This window comes from Atractosteus spatula, chromosome 13 (genome assembly GCF_055471065.1).
Source record: "Atractosteus spatula isolate fAtrSpa1 chromosome 13, fAtrSpa1.hap1, whole genome shotgun sequence".
Classification (NCBI taxonomy): domain Eukaryota; kingdom Metazoa; phylum Chordata; class Actinopteri; order Semionotiformes; family Lepisosteidae; genus Atractosteus; species Atractosteus spatula.
The window spans coordinates 36,456,795-36,478,200 of NC_142718.1; the positions used below are offsets into that span (position 1 = coordinate 36,456,795).

The 21,406-nt window shown below is 51.9% G+C and overlaps 1 protein-coding gene across 1 annotated transcript in view; it reads right to left on the reverse strand.

Annotated features, from left to right (window-relative positions):
• The window catches only part of plekhm3 (pleckstrin homology domain containing M3), a 46,331-nt gene that overhangs the window by 24,492 nt on the left and 433 nt on the right, over positions 1-21,406 (reverse strand). Inside the window, exons 2-3 of the mRNA XM_088931259.1 lie at positions 17,015-18,074; positions 8,982-9,908 (exon numbers count right to left, since the gene is read on the reverse strand). Coding sequence (XP_088787385.1) covers positions 8,982-9,908; positions 17,015-17,516 — 1,429 coding nt within the window. The 5' untranslated portion in view covers positions 17,517-18,074. The remainder of the gene's footprint in view (positions 1-8,981; positions 9,909-17,014; positions 18,075-21,406) is intronic.

Sequence of the window (21,406 nt, forward strand, 5' to 3'; positions counted from 1 at the left end):
TTTGCCTTCTTTCTCCTTCAGTGACTGGGTTAGCAGACACAGCACATGTAAGGAGTAAGGAATGAGTCATAAGGAGGAGAAATAAAGTAAAGAAGAGGGAAAAAAAAGAGACGGGAGAAGCACAAAGGCTGCTCAGGACTGGAGCAGGGCCCGTTAGGTGCTCCTCTTGGCAGAGCGCGGATGTTTTCAGGAGCCCCTCACGTCGGCGGGGTCCTTTCATGTCCGCCTGGAGGGCCCTTGTCGCGCGGGGCGCACTGCCCAGAGAGGAGGGAGAGAAAGAGACGAGCCCCACCTCGCCTGCATAGACGGCCCTCTTCTGAGCGCGGAGAGTGAGGAGGCGGGGGCACAGAAGACAGGCCGTGGGGGTGGGGGGGGCAAAAGAATCAATATCTGCTGCTTTCGGTAACATGAAACCAACTAATGTCATTGCTTTCAGGTCAATACAGATGCACAGGTTCATTTTGGAAGGACTCCTGACCCCTCAGCACACAGGGGTACCTGCACACAGAGGGGCTGTGCTGCCAGCAATCACATCCTACTGCTCACTCACGCGGCTGCCCGGCCTCAGCAGCTCCAAACCCTTTTTGCAGACTTCCAGCCCGAGAACGAAAGGAAAGAGCAGCTCAGCACGATGCAGTCGTTGGCACATCTGGTGGGTGCAGCTGTTTTAAACCAGGAGAGCTGCCGGCGCTCGAAGCCGAGAAACATCGGCACTTCGCAGCGCCCCGCTGGATGAAACCGGCAGTGACGGGAGGCGGGTTCCTGGAGCAGGTCCGGCTCGGCGGCGGCCCGTGCAGCACGCGGTGCCAGCGCAGGCTCTGTGTAAACATTCACTCTAGTCCGCAGAGCGCGAGCAGGCTGCGGCGTGCCCGAGGCCCGGGATATAAAAAGTCTGTGGCCGTGTCTGAGCATCCCGAGAGATTATCAAATTATACAGCACCAGCGCGCCCCGGCCACAGACAACCTGCACTTAATGTCCCGTGTCAGAGTCGCCCTGTAATTTCCCCGAGAGCACGCTTGGCAATCAAAACCACCCCGCGTCTAAAAATAGACGCTGGCTGCCATTCACTCATCGAAATTGACTTCCCCTTTGTTTACATGTCACCGAAGAGGAATTTCTCCGTTGATTTTTCCTACGAGGCTGTTTTGATCCCCCTCCCATGCATTAGAGCTCTAAAGCCACAGCCTGGCTCCGGCTGTTCCCCTCCCCCTCCTGCACCCTGCCGGCCGGACACTGGCACACAGGGAAGAGCTGGCCTGGCCTGCCCTGCCTCCCCTCCCTGTTACCGAGAAGCCTCAGGGGATTAGGAGGGCTTGGAGCTCAGCAGCCTGCCAGCTCACTTCTGGGAACAAGCCTGCCTCCAAGAGCAGGGCATCCCAGAAAGCCTCTGTCCCCTGCGCTGGTGCGCCATTGCCACCGCCGGGTCCTGGTGATACCACGAGGGTTAGAAGGCTGGCGGTGCTCATGCAGGGGCAGGGAGAGGGAGGGAGGGCATGAAGAGAGAACCGCCGTCTCCCTGCGCACAGCCTTGGGAAAAGCAGCTGGAGTTTTTAGTGGGGCAAGAAACGGAGAAGCCGGAGTCGCCTCTTGGAATAAGGGCGAGCAGAGCCCCTCTAGCGCCGACTGCGCTGTGCAGCAGTGTGGGAACGCGTGCTGGTGAAAGACACAGGAAGGCCTGTGAGTGCTCGTCGGGGAGAGCCCTCCAGCACAGAGTTCACCTTCAGAGCTTCTCCGGTCAGTCCTCCGGCCTCGCCCTCGTCTGCAGGCGCACGGACACGTCATTTCCGGGCCGAGGGGCTGCCCCCGAGTCCGGCCCGCCCAGGGGGCGCCCTGGCCAGAGCTCCGGGGGCCACGGCGGTGTGGGAAAGAGCCCCCTGCTCGGCCCACGGTCCTCCACCGCCTCTCGATCACAGCCGCTGCGGCGCCGAGCGGAGGAGCCCGCCGAACAATAGCGCGGGACCCGGGGGTGGGGGGGCCAGGGCGGCTCCGGCCGGATTGTTCCCATTCTCCTGCGCGCTGAATGGGTCAATTAAACGTACGATGGCACAGTTATGTCTTTTCTCGGGGTGTATTATAATCTGCGACGCTTTAAACTGGCCGTTTTATTTACACAGAGCGGACAAAAAGAAGAAACTTTTAAAAAAAAGAGAGAGAGAGAGAGGAGAACGCTTCCCTTTGAAGTCCCATTCAAAGCGGTGTGCGGCGAGCAGCGCATTGAGCCGCGGACTGTAAGGAAGCAGCCTGTGCAGCCCCGGGGGGGAGGGGAGCCAGCACACCTTTGATGTGCACGGCGCCCCCGCCTGCCGACCCCCCCCCCCCCGTGCTCTGCCCTGCCCAGATCCCCTGCCGGCGCGACTCGCCATTGATGTGGTGTCGTGCGAAACCGCGCACCTTGCATCTGGGTTACCCTCGCACGTGCGTCCTCCTGGAATGCAGTCCGACCGGGTCACCGCGGCTACGTGGGAATAACGGCGCATCGCTCCCATCCCAGACTTAAAAGCCGACGGATCAGACGCAGGCCGGGCGCCGGTAATTACATCGGCTCCCACACCTGTACCGACCTGTCCTCCTCCCCGCGAGCTCAGGTGCCAGCCAGCGCCTGCAAACCTGTCTTCCACCCCTCTGCTCCCTCCCCCCCCCCCCCCCGGGCCGTACGAGGACGCGAGAGCGGACAGCACGCGGCGCAGCGCGAGTCCAGCAGCCGCCGGCCCGGTCCGATTCCTACAGGACCGGCGGCCCCCGCTTTCCGATAACATTCGAGAAGCACGTAGCGCGGAGTTGCTACCACGGAAGCAGTGCTGACCGTGGGGCGGTCGCCCAGCCTGGGCCTTGAGGAACACCGACTCAGCTGGGCTCTCATTCCACCTGAGCTCCACTTCAGTGATCAATCAAACCCTCTTCCCACGGCCATGATTTAAGGAGGCCTATACAGCCAGCCGGACTGGTCTGTCCTGTGACTTGTATTTGGACCCATTTCTACCCCTGGGCATTAACGGAAGCAGCCTGAGTCAGCAGGTGGCCCCCTGGGATCTGGACCCACAAGGGTGCAGTTATGAGTGCAGAGCCCTCACCCCATAAACTCGCAGGAGTTTGCAACAGCGAGTTCGCTCTGGATTCCTGCAGCAGCACTGGCAAGGCTATGCTGTTTGTACTTGATGGATTTGCGCTTCCTGTGGTTGGTTGTTATGCCTTAGCATAGGTCTATGCATGACCCTGCTCTTAGCACGACGGTACTGTTTTCCACTACACTATTTTTCAGATGGGACGCCTGCTGATGGGGTGAGCAGAGGAGAATGCTGGGACTGGCCCGTACAGCTCTCCTTCCCGGAACGGGACGAGGCCGATGGAGCCCACCGGACTGGTCTGGCGTGCTCTTATTCAGTCCCCAGCGCCTGCGCCATGTTGGACCCTGCCGGTTTTGTGGGCAGATCCTCGCGTGGAGATGGGGACGCGGCGCCATGCAGGTGGGAGACGCGCGGGAGGCGTGGCGGGGGCTGTCGAGCAGGAGGAAACTGCGCTGCGGCTAATGACAGCGGCCAGGGCTGCGGGGGGGGGGGGGGGGGGGGCACTCGCGAGGAGCAAGGAGGGGGGGGGGGGCGTGGGGCTCACAGGAATGAAGGTGATTAGGGGGGCTTTTCCTTTCTTCTCAAAGTTGTGTTTTCTTTGCTTCCAAATTCCTTAGCCATTTAGTGTTTAAGTCCCGTAATTAAGGCCACCAGGCCCTCTTTGAATAGGGGGCTAATGCAGCAAGAGCCCTTCCCAATAGGACCCATAGAGGAGGCACAAATCCCTCCTTTGTGGAGGCTGACAAATTGGGGCCAGAGAGTGTCAGGCAGAGGCAGGGGGTGTTCAATCAAAGCCCGTGGAGCAGAGACACGCAGGGGAATGCTACAGTAATAACCTGCCATTGTCCCACGCTGCCCTGCTCCCCAGCGTCAGCTCCCCCTGCCTTCGGCCTCCCCCTCCGACAGCCCCCCTCCCGCACGCACACCCCTCCCATCCCCTAATCCCCCCTGACAGCCCCCCTGGAGGCCGGCACTATTTGTTTAGCAAAAAGCGATTAAATTGTAAGACAACAGGATTGCCCGCGACTGCCCCCTCTCACGCCAAGTGACTGGCGCGTCCGTGCGGTCAAGGGAGGAGGAGGGGCGGACGGAGGGAGAGGGAGAGAGAAGGAAGAAAAGAGCGAGGGAGCGTGCGAGGAAGGCGAGGGGCTGATCTAGCCTCTGCGGAGGAAAGGGGAAAACGTCCTGCAGTACGCAGTAAGACAACAGACAAACCAGCCAAGGAGGACGGGAGACAGGCCCGAGACTTAGGGGAGGCCACCTGGCTGGCCTACAGACCAGACTGGACCCGTTTCGCTGAGCCAGGGTGTCAGTCCGAGTGGGGCAGCACTTCCATGAGATTTTAAACTCAATTCAATTTTGGGTGAACATCAACAATCTAGTGGTAGAAAACGAACAGCGTATTCGCAGAGTCACTACTACCAACAGAAAGTAAAATGTTGGTCTTTGCACATGTATTCTAGAGTACCCTTGTCGTCGCCCCAGGCCATGGCGCCAGTGGATGAGAGCGCAGACTAGGGTTACGCCAGGGCGCACCGTATCGGCGTGTGGCCCCCGCTTTCAGCTGAAATGGGCCGTTTCAGGTGTTTAAGCATGAGGAGTCACACTCGGCCAGCACAGGCTGCTCGAGAACCAGAGAGGAAGCGCAGTGCACGCCTGGACCTCTCCTTGCTCTGCTTTTCAAGCCAGAGTCTAAATTTGAACAGGACGTCATGATTCGGGATCATTACAAAACGAGCTCCTCAGTTCTGCCTAGGCTGGGTACCTGGGTTAAGGCCGGTGGAGTACATACAAGATAAATGGGGGAGGTTCACTACCACCTTAAAATTACATAGCAGAGAGAAACCACTGTACAGTGATAATCCAACCGGTCTTGATATTTATCTTGGTGGGAAAAAAGTTCAGACAAAACCACACCTCAAGAGAAAGGAGGGGAACTGTGCTTAATCAGTGACCCAAACCGTAACAGAATCACAACCTCCAAAACGATTAGCCCCCTTCTGACTGCGATGACAGTCACGGATTGGTTTGGGTGCCTGCTGGGTGGTGTAACCAGCAGGACAGCTGCAGGAGAAGCTCAGCTGGCGGAACCCGAGAGGAGGCCAGGTGTGCAGCACAGCGCCTCCTACAGGCCTGGGAACTGCTAGGTCCACCTTCTCTGGCCTTAAAAAAAAAATGTTTTGTGTGCTTTAGTGTACAATATGATCCTCGATTTTTCCCCCCCATCTGCAAATACCATTCACCAGCAGTGTTTGAAAGGTTATTTTTCACGTCTAACCTTCCATAAGTGCAGAGTGGCAGCTCTTGCTAATCTCTTGTCCACCTGCAACCTTTTAACAACAGCCTTCAGAAAAGTGCACAGCAAACTTGGCACGGCAACAGCAGCAGGTCTTTTGAGAAACCTCTTAGTTTGCTGAAGCCAGAAATACAGTCTAATGGTTTCTAGTGCAGGGATGAGAAACCCAAACTGTGCATCACTGATCGAAGTCCCAGCTCACAGAAGCAGTCACTATGCACGCTGGCCTAAAGGAACCGCTGCTGGTCATGGCTTTGAGATCAGCATCAAGACGTTATCAACTTCTCAGCAGCTGTCTGACTTACTATCTTTCTACTCCCTACCTCTCAACCTTTGCTCGTTTGACTCTAGTCTCCTCTTCGTCCTCCAACCTGGCTTATACGATAATGGGAGAGCTCTGGAACCCTATTCCAGGGATAGGGAAGGTGACTCTCTGATGAGTGCATTCAAATCCAGACTCAACACCTTTATTTATTTGTGCCGATATGGTCTCATATCTTTGTTAACTGTTTTCTTTTAACTGTTTTTTTTCCCTGTATAGCACTTTTAAGACTATAAAAACATTTTAACACTATATAAAATATACACTTTATACAATATATCATGTTAACACTATATAAAATAATTAATAAAATGTATGATCATCACCTGGGAAAGCGGCTCTGACAAATCGCTTGGCTTACAAGAGAGTATACACGTTTGCACCCAGAAAAGCCACAGGAGGCCCAGAGTGAGCACAGCCTGCACTAAACAGGAAGGGCAGCCTGCGGATACTGCCCACCATCTGCAACGAGCCCTGCCCCTCCCGTGGCTCGGCCACAAGCGTGTCTCCCCACCGCGCACGTTCAGTCAACGAGCGTGCCCACACCGCAGCCCCGCACACAGCACTCAGAGGAGTGTGGAGGAGTGGTCAGGGCACTGGGCTTCTAACGAGGAGGCCGGAGGTTCGAATTCCGGGGGCACGGCTCTAGTCCCCTTGTAGGGGGCATCTCACTCCCATCACCCCTCTCTGGTGCTCAGCTGCACGAGTGGGTACAAGTGGTTGCATGGATGGAAATCAGACCAAATAGCAGGCAGAGAGAGAAGGCCATTCAACCCAGTTTCCTGGAACGCACAAGCTTTAAAAATACAGAAGACTGCATTCGGCCACTCAATGAAATCGCAAAATAGAAAGACCCAAGGGACAATAAATAAAATCTTCACGAATACCGAGTCAAACAACACCTGTATATGCTAAAAACAAGTTTAAGTATTTCACGCCTTTCTTTTATACAAGATGCGGTCATTCCTGCCTGATTTTTCACTTAACGAGTAGGTTTGCACTCTTACGAGCTGGGCTCTTGTAAAGCACAGGCAAGGTTCCTCTTAACGGATGAGGAATCTATTGTTTATTTTTATTACATTCACACTTTTTATTCATAATGGTTTGTTTGTTTTAAGTACTAATATTTGTGCATTTGCTAACAGTTGTAAAGATATAACTATTGTACTGTAAATGTGTTGTTGATTTCCTAGCCACTGTTTATGCATCAGCTGATGACTTTAAGCAGGTTACCCAAATAATTAACCAGTCATGTTATTGTTTTATACTTAGGTACTGTTCTGTGCTGTATTAAGGGCATATATTTTAGTTCTGGAAGCAATCTGAGATTATACCACGGGAAGTAATTGGAATTTAATTTCCATTATACAAGTTTTCACTTTAAGAGACAATTTCGAGGAATTAATTAACCTTGTATAACAAGGGATCACCGTATATTAAACAAGAAATAGCTCTTTGCCCCATCCCCTGTTGTGGTGTGACTAAAAACTTTTCATTCCACCCTTTTTATCACACAAGTCAAAGGCTACCACCACAGACAGCTGTTACTTAAGCTTATCAGCATGATACAGCTAACACTTATGAGTGATGCAGTGTTGCGATTGGACACGCATCTAATTAATATTCCTACCCATAATTCACTGCAATCGCTAGTCTTATCTCCTTCTAGTAAATCATACTGAAAAGGCTGGATAAGGAAAATAGAGTGTGATGTGCCGGAGCTGAGCAGACTCCATTGAGTTGGAAATAATCACCCCTACAGTGCTGTAAGTAATGAACGCATCAAAACACCAATAACTTTTTTCCGTCAATAGCACCGTCAATATTTGACTTTCACAGATCAGAACAAACCGATCAAGGCTGTAAAAGTGCGGTCTTGAGTCGAAGCCCTTGTTCCAGAGAGCTTTCTTCATCCCGCGCTTTGACGTCTGAAAATGCATTGCAGCATCAGCGGAGCTTCACTCCAAACCGAGAACCACACCGTTGCTGAAAACGGACGAAGACATGGTCAGTCCTGCCACCGTTCACTCCAAGGTAGCTCCCAGCAATGGGCCTAGAAAAGGGTCACCCAAAGAGCACAGCGAGAGAGGATCACTGGGAGTTTTAAACTGCCTTGGAGGAAGAAAGGAGCCAAAAGCCAAAAGCCTCAAATAATGAGATGAAAGGGGGCTGCAGAGGGGCTCAAGTGGTCCGAGAGCAGACTGAGCTCTACGGTCGCAAGTTCGAGCCTGGGCCAGGTCACTACACGACGTGCCTGGGAAGGGGCATAACGGGAAGGGAAAAGGGGAAAATTCCCTCCTCTCCGGATGCACAACGGCCCCGAAACAGCCCGGCTCGTGGGTCCGTGACTTTCCAGGTTTGTTCTCACTCCAGGGACAGGAGAACGTTCTCGGAGCAGTTTGAGGAAGGCGGACGGGGACGGAGACTGGTCATGCCCGTTAAAGGTGCAAGAAGTTCAGTGAGAGCCCGCGGACCTGTGGGGGACAGGGGCGCCTGTCAGGGAGAGCGGCCGGAGTCCCGCTCAGGCCTCCCAACCCCACCCACCCACCCACCCCGCGCTCGGCACACTCACGGCGGCGCCGATCTCAGCTGGCTTTAGAAGCAGAGTGCCACGAGGACTGGGGGGGCCACGGCAAACAGCTGCCCACCAGCCTGCAAACAAGCACCTCGACATCCTCAGCGCGAGCGCAAAACAAACTGGGAAGGAGGCTTGGAACCCCACCGTCCGTGATCTGTGCCAGGGGGGGGGGAAACCACCCGACAAGCCCAGGAAAACACTAGAAAGCTTGTCACTCGAATTGTGGGAAGAAATTCCTTTCAGTGATAATTGGAGCAAAATGAATTCAGTGAAGTTCCCTATGGGTGTCAACACACCGCTGCCTTGCGGTGCAGGGGCCCTGGGTTCAGTTCCTGGGGGTGCCGTCTGTGTGGAGCTTGCATGTTCTTCCCACCATAGCATGCGTTTTCCTCCGGGTGCTCCGGTTTCCTGCCAGGCATGCTGGCAAAATTAACTGTCTTCTGGGGAAACCGGCCCTGTGCCTGTGTGTGCCTGTGTGTGCGTGCGCGCGTGCGTGATATGTGACGGACTGGCGTCCCGTCCAGACTGTACCCCGCCTTGCTGCCCAGCACAGGCTCCAGCTCCCCCATGACCCTGAATCAGACAAGCGGTTACCGAAAGTGTGACGTACTTCCCAATACTGGCGCGTGTGGACTGACCCGGCCCCGCGACCGCAGGGTACGAGCGAACAGGAGACGGGAGCCGGGGGCGGAGGGAGAGGAGAAACAGAGCTGCTTCACCTGCACACCTGAAGCCCTGGGCGGTCAGGCCCTTCTCCACGGCCAGGCAGGTGAGGATGCGCAGGAAGCTGGTCGTGACGGACTGCCGCTTGCCGCGCTGGCCGTCCCGGTGCCGGCGCTCCCGGGCCGCCTTCCCCCTCAGCACCACGGCGCCGGGCTGGGCAGGGGCGGGGGCGGGGCACCGCGAGCCGGCCGCCGTGCGCAGGGCCTCCACCCAGTCCTGCGCCTTCCTCTCGGTCTCGGCGCGCAGGCGCAGCACGTCGGCGGCGAACACCACCTGGAAGCGCGCGCGGCCGCTGCCCCCGGCGTCGTCGCGCTGCACGGCCAGGCAGCCCGCCAGCTCGTAGCGCAGCAGGGGCTCCGAGACGGGGCCGCGGCCCTCTGTGGGGAAGGCCTGCAGCAGCGTCTTGCTCAGGACGAAGGTGAAGGCCTTCCAGTTGTTGAGGTCCGTGAGCTGGTACAGGACGCCGGCCTTGAGCACGTCCTGGCAGTGCTGCGTGAAGAGGGGCAGGGCGGTGGGCCGGTTCAGCTGGGATGGGGTCTGTGCGGGCGCTCGCCCTCCCTGCTGCTGCTGCTGCTCCCCCTGCTGCTCCTCCTGCTGGGGCCGCACAGCCAGGACGCGCTCCCACAGCCGCTGCCGCCAGTCCAGCGCCTCCCACTGGCAGGAGGCCCGCAGCTGCAGCCGCGTGCTGTTGAAGAACAGGGCCTGCAGCACGCGGCCGTCCGGCGCCAGGGGCGCACTGGCGCTCTGGCAGTGCGACAGCGAGTAGGCGGTGCACAGCTGCTGGTTGCCGCTGCTGTCCAGGCTGTAGAGCCGCAGCTCGCAGGCCGTCAGCTCCACGTGGCAGGGGCTCCAGCGCCCCGCCGGGCCCTCCCGCTGCTCCAGCTGCCCCCTCTTCACCAGGTTGGGGAAGGCGTCTCTGCTCCCTGTAAGAGAAAGGGAGCCCAGTTCAGCCAAGTGTGTGCCTAGATGCCGCTGGTGACGCGTCGATACCCAGAAGCAGCTCACATCGGCACGTCTTCGACCTGCGACAGCCTCGCTCCTGGCCCTGCAGAGAACTGCAGGGAAACTCAAGTCCTCAGTGGCTAAAGGCCTGGTAACAGCAGTCATTTAGGCCGATTTCGTCAGTTAATGAAGACACTGAAGCCACAGGACAAACAGAAACCACTCCAGAACCGTGTTAACTTACCACATTAAGTCCTTGCCCATTTGTACCTCAAAACCTTAAGAGATCTACCCTAAAATAACATGAATTAAAAAATGTGGACGTGTTCAATACCAGCAGAGAAATACCAATAAGTGGAAGTACTGGAAAACAGGAGGCGCTTCTTTACACAAAGGGTTGGGGGAGGATGGAACAACCTACCCAGCTGTGTTGCTGAAGCCCAACCCACCCATACTTTCAAGAAACAACTGGAAAAGATCCTTGGATCAGTTAGCGACTAATAACCAAACGAGACGCACCAAACGGCCTCCTCTCATTTCTAGCCTTCCTTTATGTTATTGAATTCTGAGCATCGAGTATGTGCCCAAATGGGAAAGGTCTTCAGTGTGCCCGCGCTAATGAGACGGAGGCTTTGGAACAATCGAGGCTCCCTATGAATCAAAGATCCACATCGCTCACCAACCTCGGCTCCTGCAATTAGCACAACTCTGGAAAATAACTACTGTAGTGAGCTGAGTCATGTTTAATGGACTATCTTATCTCCCGCCAGACAAGCGTGTTCCTGTGGCACAGGTGCGTGGTTTAAGTAGAGGGTCTATAGCTGCTTTATCCAAGGCTTTTAGCTTCAGTGCTTTGTATTTGTTTTCCTGTTTTTATTACATACATTAAAACCTTGATCACACTGCAGTACAGACTGCTCTCTCCGAGACTTAATGACCATAAACCACTTTGGTAAAGCGCTCCGAGATGGAGCTCATCGAAGGGTTTAAATTTAACACCAATTTACTGTGACGCATCACTCTATCATCTGCTTTGCTCGATAACACTATTTTTTTTTTTTTTTTTTTTACACTGTTTCATCCAGCAAGCAGGTTGAGTTTATTATTTGGGAACAGAAGCAGCTCTCATCGGGGATTGAGACAAAGCTTTTTCAAAAGCCAAACAACCTCTAGAGCATGTGTTTGTGTTCCAATCAGCAAATCAACTGGTGCAGTGAGGCAGCACCGAGGCAGGCTGGTCTGCGCATTCATGAAATGAGAAGAAGTGATTTTATGCAAACGGTTTCCCTGGTGAACGCGATACAAAGGCACAAGTCTCAGCTGCTATCTATTCTCAATCCTGACAACAAGATATAAACTCCAAGGAATGATGAAATTGCATGTATTCAGCTCGGCTCAGGGGTTTTCCAGAAGCAGCCCGGAAAAAAAGCCATGAAAACCCCTCAGAGACGAGCACTCCTAATGTCTCAGCACCTTAGCCCTCTTCTCTTACATCATGGCTTACGTGATGAGTGACTACGCAACACACACTGATAACACATACTGCTGCTTTAAATCAGTGGCTTACTACCATGTGATTTTTCCATCCATACATTGTCTAATCGCTTTATCCAATACAGGGTCAGGGGGGAGCTGAAGCCTATCCTGGCAAGCAAAGTGGGCAAGACAGGATACATCCTGGACAGGACACCAGCCCATCACAGGGCACAGACACACACACCCTGGACAGGACACCAGTCCATCACAGGGCGCACACAGACACAGTCATGCACACACTCACACCAGGGCCAATTAACCTACCAGCATGTCTTTAGAAGAAACCCCTGTGAAGACAGGAAAAACACACATGCTCCATGCAGACAGTAGTCTTTGTTATAATCAAGGCTAATCCATCCATCATGCCAATACAGTCCTTTGAATCTGAACTGATATATTCAGCCTGCAGCTGCGTTTTAACTGCACAACCATCCGACCCGCGTGAACAGTACAGAATGACTTCCGGTATCCGAATGACTTTTGGATTTTCCCCGGGGACACTGGGAAGACCGGGTCTCGTGGCAGTGGAGGCAGTCTGTGAATCTCCAGTCTGCCTTCCCTGCCCCTCCTGTCCGTGACCTGCCCTATTTTCCAAGCCGATCAGCATGTGGGGGCAACTGTAAAGGTCTCACCGAACTTCTGTAAGTCATGAGTTGAGAGCTGCCATAGAACTACAAGAACAAAACAACAGAGTATCTGAAGTTATTCATTTCAATGATGCTTCTATCCAAAGCATCTTACATTTGTACTCATGTGCACAGGTGGGCATCACACTGGAGCCAGGGAAGGGGGAAGAATCGCACACAGGGGAACTACAGCAACGGCCCACTGTGGATTTGAACCCACAGCCCTCCACTGCTTAGTCCAAAGGCCTAACCACGAACCCACGCTGCTGCCACCATACAATAGCTCAAGGTGGGTGGATTGAAAAAACAAATGTTTAAAGTGTTCTGTATTTGCTTGGGAAAAAAAGTTAGCCACTTTCATCACATCCAATTTCTGGTCACTCATGCTGCTTCATAGCTAGGACTGCATTAAAAAAAAAGAGAGAAAGAATTCAGATCTAAATGACAAAATGAATGGGTCTAAACATTCTGTGAGGTGTGACGGGGACAGTGCTCTAGTAACTTGCTACAGTAACTTTATTAAAAAAAAACCTTCAAGTACTGGATTCGGGAAATTCCGGTCTCAAACTACTTATAAAGAACAGACAGAAAACCTCCTGCTGCAGGACAATGCAGATTTTCATAATCCATCACAGGAGAACACGCAGGATTTCATACCGGAAAACACATCACAGGAGTCGAATCAACTCCAGGGTTTTAGAAGTGCAGGTTCCCGAACAAAGTAGCACCAGCTAATGACCTCAGTGTGAATCAATGTGCAGAGACAAGAAAGGTCATTCTGCTGCTTCATCAATGTGCAGTCCTCCGTACCTGCTCCTGCAGCTCGTAAAACCTCACATGAGCTAAGCCGCTACGCAGTGGAAATCTTAATTGTGTCCTTGTAGCACGACATGGAAAAACATTACTCGAAAAGTTAGCCTGAGCTTATTTCCGGTTAGTACAAATGGTGGTGGAGAGCAGCAAGCTCTGAAGGTCGGGTTTCACTTTCCCAGTGGATCTGTATTAGGATCACAGTCAAGAGCCTGCTGACACAGCCCACTGGGCTTGGCGTTTAAAATCTAAAATCAGGCTCCCAAGCCACTCAAGCTGCAACGCAAGCGTTAGGAGCCTGAGCCTAGGTCACGTCTCCAGCCATGAGGTGTCCCGCCATTCCCCATGAGGTGTTGTGCAATTGGCAGAGCCCCACTGGGGACGGGGCTTGGACCCCAGTGAAACAGCGTGAAACCCCCTGTGTCCTCCCAGCCGCCTGCAGGCATGCAGCGATGTCAGCAAGGGCCTCCACTCTCCTGTAGGCAGCAGGTCAAAAGAGGCGAGGCTCAAGGGGTGAGCATGTCTGCACTTTCTCATTCTCGCTGTGGGGGTGCAGTGATGTCAGCGAGGGACACACTTCTCCTCCAATGGGAGCTGACCCTCCTGTATGTTGCTGTGGCGCATATAGAGAGTCAACAGAGGTGAGGCTCCCGGGCAGAGCGAACGGGATGAGCTTGTCTGCACTTCCTCGTTCTTGCCACGTGGCTACAGGCGTCCCGAAGATGACTGGAGATTTCAGATTGTGTTCAGTACATAACAAGGCAACTTTAAATTGCAGATTAAAAGCCAAATGACCCAAAGGGAAATGTGGCAACAGTAATTGCAATATAAATAAATACTCCATTTATAATAACAGGGATGCTAAAACAAGCCAATAGAAATATATGAGGAAAATATATATAATATATTCTTATCTTATTTTCACAGCATGCACTTTACCTTTAGTGTCCTCAACACATTTAATGGAAGTCTCTGCTCCGTATTTCCAGAAGCAGATAAGCATTTAAATCAGCACTTGGCTAATTTGTTCGTGTTATTAGGGGGCTTCTGGGGCACACAAGGTTGGCCATCGTCAGTCCTGCAAGCAGGCCAACAGGAAGTGCCTGAAAATCCATTTTCATTTCAAAAGCAATTCAGTGCAAGACAGCCAGCCAGGTCACTGTTAATTTTATGCTACAAAGAGAGCAATGTACTCTGACATGAAACAATATAACTGATGCAAAGATCTTAGCTGAACAGCACACATAACTCAAATAAGACACTAATATGCTAATTTTAGCTTACGACACTGTGCAGTCGTTAAAGAAAAAGAACTGCTTTTACTTCTTTTGAATTCAGCCAGCTGATGAGCTTTTATTTTTGAAGATGAAGGAAAGGGATAACACCAGTGTATATGACGGGACCTTCGTATTTCAGCATCACTGCCGGAACAAAATAATTCTGAAATTTTCAGTACCGTCTGCCATTTCAGAATGAGACAGGGGTGTACGCAGACACTTTAAAATTGTATGTTTGTTTTGTCATGGAAACAGAGCAGTGCGATGTTGCAGTCAGCTGCCCAGGGCCACTGTCTGTGTGGAGTTTGCACGTTCTCCTCGCATCAGCATGCACTTTCTCCAGCTGCTCTGGTTTCCTCCCAAAGTTTGGCTGGCACTATCGCTCACCCCCACCAGTGGTCCCGTGCTACAGCTCGCTCGCCACTCGCCACCCCGATCCCACACAAACGGGACAGGGTAAATCATGGAGAAAGAGCGCCAACGGATCCCAGGAAAGTGCTCAGCGTTTTAAACCACCTTCAGCGTTTTCATTGGCAGAAAAGCACATAATCAATTAAAGATTTAAGCGAGCCGAAGGATCGTAGAGGGTTTCTAATAATAGTAGACGCACAGAACATTGCCTTCCTTACAGTCTTGGAAACCACTGCCGTTTCCACGCAACAGTCAAACCCTGTTCTGACGTTTCTTGCCCTCCAATTTCACTCTGTTTTTCTAAGCGATTATGCACAAGTAGAAAAGGTGCTGCTGTACCGCGCAGGTTTGATGTCTTTGGACGAAACGCGCTGTAGTGCGATTCTGCCTTTGCCATGGGCACATCTCGGTGTGCCTTTGAGCTTGGTGGTTCTCTCTTCCCCGCCTGACGTGTAGTCAATCAGAGATCGTGGAAGAAACCCAGAGACTACCTTTAATATGCCAAAGAGGCAGGTAAATAAGAGCACACCGACAAAAAAGCTGAAAGACAAGCCTTGAAATAGGTGAATATGCACATAGTACATAGGCTGTATAGCAACTTGGATATGAATATATAGATCGGGGGAAACTGTGGGCATCAAAGCATCAGAGGACAGGAATAAAATTATTTTTCATCAGTTTTTAACCTGAATTCAATTAGTTAATCTCTTCATCTTCAAAGCGCTAGGTAATTAACCCGAGAGTAGATTCAAGCTCACAGTTAAAGCCCAGCACGCAGGCCTGTGTCTTGTCACACAGAACACACACCGGAGCCGTGGGCTCTGAACCTGCCGGGTCACTGTCGCTCGCTGATCCCCCGCCAACACCTGGCCAGCTGCTTCTCCTGCAACAGGGAGCTTTACAGGAGCTCCTACTGTACAGTTTCGGTGCCTGTCGTCTTACATTCCCTTGAACCCGGGGTCATGGTCCTGGGGCGCTGGGGTGTCTGCAAGTCTTCTAGGTCTCCTTAAAGCAGCAGCAGCAGCACCTGAAGACCCAGCAGACACACCGGGCCTCCGGAACCAGGACCTGACACCCCTACAGACACGTCGAGCCTCCAGAACCAGTACTGGACACCCCTACAGACACACCGGCCCAAGAGAACCAGGACTGGTCACCCAGCAGACCAGAACTGGATACCAGAGGAGTAGAGGTTAACTCTGAGCATCTCTGAGGGGAATCCACTGGTTCTTCCCACACCTGCAGAGGTTTCCTCAGGGCGTTCCTTCCCAGGAGTATGTTTTCTGATAAAGGTTAGACTGATGGTGCCTTAGAAGTTGAACTACACCCATCTGAAACCACACTGCTTCTCTTGTATGCAGCATGGGCCTTTGTGCAATGAACACTGTATAATACCCACAAAACAGCTCCACTGTTTGTTGAAAGACTAGGTAGTGGTTTACTAGGTCTGTAAAGGGAAGGACGTTTTAAGTCTACAGCTAAAGCCCTGTACGTGGGCTTCAACTATGTGCATACTGCACCCTAATCAAGAGGTCGATTACCCTGTGCACACACTGAACACTCCCCAGCTCTTGACTACAATATTAGTACAGTTCCTGAGAATGACACAACCCGTGACACTCTCAGGTAAACACTTCCACTGCTGGAAGAGCATGGGATGACTATTTGCAGTTCACCCAGGGAGTCACAAATTGGCTGTGCTAACCGTTGCCTATAAAGAACGCGACATTCAAAACTTAGATCCCCCCTCTGTACATCTTTAGTTTGCTTACTCAGGAGTGAGAGATGCTAACCCCATAATATAAGGGATACATGTTGCATATTCTGTTGGCTCCTGGGTGTTCCCGTCCCAGCTGTACAAGTATTATTGCTGCCACACACCTCTCAGGTCACACACACACACACACTTCCATCCCCCTGCTTTCGACGGACCCATGCCAAAGGCAAGGTGGGTCCACAGTGACTTGATGAGGGAGGCTGAGCTGAACATGGCTGCCTCTTTCATGGCCTTGTTTTTTAATGAAGTGGACGCGCTCGCTTCCACTCCACAGTCTCATTAAAACGTGCGGAGTTCTCCACGGGGAGGGAGATGAAGTCTGTCTCAAGCTGGACAGGACAAGGGTCCTCTTTGCCTAATTAAACCCATGTGGCCGGCTGCCCTTCAGGAGACGGCCGTCTTATTCCTCAGGGTAAAGAGTGTGCTTCCACAGAGCCGAAGGGCGACGCAAACTGCTCCGACAGCAGCGGGAGAGGAATATCACTGCTACCGCGGCCTCTAACAGTCTAACTCTTGAACACCAGAATCTTAGCATTAAACATAGTTAAACAGGGGAGTTCGTGTGCCTCTGGACCACACGGCTCCAAGTGTGCTCCGGGCACAGCCGGCCAGTTTATTCCCCAGTGGATACTCTGCCCCAGGAGACCTACCTTCTTTCTTGTGGCCGTCCCTGGAGCCAGCAGCGCTCAGCGGCAGCACTCCGTTGTCCGTGACAGATCTGTAGTTGGCATCGGACCGGGAACGGCTGTGCCCGCGCTTGAAGGCGCTGGCGCCCGGGTCTTTGGTGTGCGCGGCCAGGTCGTTGGTAGAGCGCGCGCGGCTCCTCTTGCCCTGACACATGCCGAAGATGCTGAGGGAGGGCGCCCCCTTGTGGTCGGCCCACTCCAGGTTGTTGGTGTTGCCCTCCTGCCCCCGGCTCGGCTGCTCCTTGGCCAGCAGCCCCCAGAGCACTCCTCCGGCCCCGTGGATGGTGCCATTGCTCCGGGGAACGTTGTTCAGAAAGCCCTCCCGCCCCTCCAGTTCAGAGACCCCCGTCATCCCATAATCCCCCGGCTGCTGGGGCCTGTTCTCCACAGGGCTGTCGAAACAGCGCAGGAAGTCCTCAGTGACCTCCAGGGCTGGGCTGACATCCTCCACCTCCACACCCTCCATCTCCAAGGACCGGAGAGCTGGGAACTGCAACCAGCAGCTCCTTCTATATGGCTGTATGACCAAAGGGAAATCTCAGTATCTGCTGTTTACGCAGCCAGGAGTGTGCAAGGCATTGCTGAAGCTCCAGTACTCAATGGTGCACGATCTCAGCAAGGTTAGAAATTCTGCAGTAATATTTTTTGTCCTTAAATGCTGGCAGCACCTTGAGCCTATTCTTCAGTGTGTTCAAGATGGAAGGCAGTTTTGCTCAAGTCGCTGGGGTCTTATGGCCTGGCCACTTCATTGCACTATGAACCGGTAAGCACATGCTCTCCTGATGAGGATACGCCAGCACTGGATTTGTAAATCAGAGTGATCCCGAGCCAGACTGAAATGTGCTCCCCAATCCCCGCCAACTCACTGGCACCCTAAACTGGATCTCGGCACATCACATCAGAGTGAGGACCTCGCTGGCGTCACCCATTGATGGAGTGCGACTGGATTAAGCAGCTGGACAGCGTATGCTCAGTAGGCTGCTCCCGGGAAGGGCGAGTGAGGAGATGGAGAGCAGAAAGGATCCTGCAGAAACGAGGACAAAAAACAAACACATTTAAAGTTATCACTTAAACAATCATGGTTTCAGACATACCCTGAAGAGCTATCAACATTCTTTCCCCCAACCACCTCCTACTGTCTATGACACTTCTAGGGACGTTTTCGGTCTCTGAATTTGCCAGGCTGCAAGGGAGCACAGGTAATGTATGTGCATCATTTAAAAAAAAAAATCACATGAGAAGGAATACGCGTTTGTGGATTATCCATTCAGTTATTGGAATTCACTGTACCAAAAAATAAGGAATTTCAAAAGCACAGCTAAAATAATTCCCTTCATCAATGGCTTTCCCAGCACTCCTGGTAACTGAGCCTCTGTGTTGGCAGGTTTCCACTGCTACAGCATGCCTGCCTCAGGGAAACCATAACCGCTCAGGCTAGTCAGAATGAGATCCTCAGAGCTAGTGGAACGAAAACAAATACAAATGGTTAAAAAGAGACACACCTATGATGATGTTTAGCCCTCCCTAAAGGATACCCTACTTTTAAAGGCATGATGGACATTTAATGGCATAAAATATCATTACTTACATCGCAGTTTCTCTAGTTGTTTTCAAACAATCTTTTAACAAAACGTGCTTTCTGCATCGCAGTGCAGACTGATTAATAAGTACACACACAGTACCAAGAGCTATGCTTGGAGGTGCCGTCTAGACTAAATGTTCTGTCTGAACGCAAGCATCCAGTGAACTGAGCCACAGCCCGTGAGGCTCACTGCTGATGGCACCACACGGCACGTCCCACAGAGCACAGACAGCACTGAGACTCTGCTGGCACACAGACAGCTGTAGGGGGACTGCTCTGCGCGTGTCGAGGACTCCCTGCCCATCCTGAACTCCTGCGACACGGCCTCAGTGACAGGCCATTGATTTGCTCACAGCATCCAGGCTGCAGGTCTCTCGCCACCTTCGGGCGATGAATAATTCAGTGTGCATTACGTAAGGGCCAGCCAATCCTGGATCAGCAGCTATATCAGCTTACAAAAAAAGGGCTCGGGCACGTCCAGGAATCCATGATGGGCTCACAGGCCAGAGTCTGACATCACATTGTCAGAAACAGCAAGAGGCTGTTGGCCACAACCTGTCAACACAGAGACTGTTTTGAAAGCCTATTCAAAATTCGGATTTGAACGGACCTCCCCCACTTTCCTGAATTCATTTTCATTCCAGGCAGGAGATTTTTAAGGATGCATTACAGGAAAGCTCATCCGTCAACATGCAGAGCACTTTACAGTACCTAGGAGGCAGTAAAACAAGGGTGCAATCACAGCAACCTTCACCAAGTGTCATTTTTCTCCCGCATTGCCCTTTACACCTTCTCTCCACAAACTGCAAGCCCTCCTACAGACACAATCAGAATTATTCTGTCCTGTGCAGATTTCTGGATGAGCAACAAACTAGAACACAGCCAAGAGGACAGTCCAGCCTTGAAGCCAGCAGCTTTACACCCAACACTTCAGGTTTTACCAGCAGTATGGCAGCCAGGGCATTTTATCTGCGTAAATTTACTTAGAACTGCAGAGCTTGACTGACGGCTAACGGAACCGTTTTTCATGCGATATCGTTTCTTTGTAGAAGCATCTGCGCGCAGCAAACAGAGAGGATAAAACTGCTGTCTGCTTTAGTTTCCTGTGGTCGGCCCAGAAGTGGGAAATTTATTTTCTTTTAAGAGGACAGCAGACAAGCTAAGCTTTCCTCAGGGTGGGTATTCGCTGAAGCTGGAGGAAGCCGTCAGTACACATCTGTCACAAAGCACCAAAGGTTGCCAAGACACCAGCTGAGAACTGCATCATGTCTGCTGTTCCACAGTGGGACACCTTTAACACACAAATGGCTCCTGACCACATATAGACAGTTAGTTTGCAGTCTTTTAAAATCTCCATAAGATAAAAAAATCTTCCTGTTTAGTGAATGTTTTACTCCAGTGCTGCATAAATCCTAACCTTTCTGATTATCAGGGGCTAATAAATCAATGCCTTATAGACCACATCTTACTCAGAATAGACTCAAGACAAGTCTGCACTTCCAACCACAGATATGCACCTCACTTTCTGGGTTTCAAGATTGAAGAAAATTCAAGTAAGTTACTGTCCTTCCTGTGCTTAATTTCCTTTGTATAATATCATACTAATTGGTGGAGATGCTGGACCATTCCTTTCTGCTTGTACAAAGAAAACAGGTATTTTAGCACTTCAACACAGAAACCTCTTGGCATTTTATTGTTGATCTCTTGCTACTACAACCTGCACAAGATAGAACTGAAAAACTGGAAAAGATGTTTTAAGACAGCAGTAATGGAATCTGTACCCTGTTACATCAAACTAAAGACAACAATCATGTGCATGCCCATCTCCCAGCTGAAGCAAGACCGTGCAAGTTAAAATGTAGAAAAAAGGGTATGCAGCACAGGGAACGAATAAGACTCCCATTGCACAGCAGTATGATCCATGTCAGGTTTTACAACAGGATGATTCCCTGGGGACCTCCCAGAAACAGCTAGCCCAGACCTACAGATAAATATTCAATTCAGTTTTATTTGTACAGCGCTTTCATACAATGGACACTGTCACAAAGCAGCTTTACAGATTTCCGGGCCTGAACCCCCAGTGAGCAAGCCCGAGGCGACAGTAGCAAGGAAAAACTCCCTCAGACTAGAGCAGGAAGAAACCTTGAGAGGAACAAAGGCTCGGGCCGGCACCGTGTTAAATTAGAATGAACACGTATGAGAGTTGTCCGTATTCTATGACATGGTGGGAAAGGTACAGTCATGTATGGTAATCAGGTATGCTCCTATCACTCAAACGAGCCAGATGGATTGACGAGTTACAAATAAACAAGAGTCATTCTAAGGGTTAAGACGAATCTTATACGTACTATTTGGTTCTATTATCTCCAAGGCTGGGAAAAAACCGTTCAAATGAGCGCGATGCGTCCAGTGCTTTCACTCAGCTTACGTACAGGTATCTGCACCTCCATAAACGGGCTCAAACTGCCGTGTCACACCGAGTTCACATCTTTACTCTCAGCCCGAAAAAGCCCAGTTTCAAACCGTCACGCCGACACTACGCTCTGGAGAGCGGTGGAAGAAAACGGGTACAGACCGAGGAATCGCCGGACACTTCTCAGCCAAAGCCGCAGACAGCCCGTCCCACACCCTGCGACAGTTACACAAAACCAGCGTGCTCACAGTCCGTTTCCACCTGCGTTACTTAAGACGCTGTTTACAGGGTACTCTGAAGTCGCGTTTGAGGATGTACAGAGATCCGGTTAAGAGGGCTATGTCTTACCTCTCATCCTGAC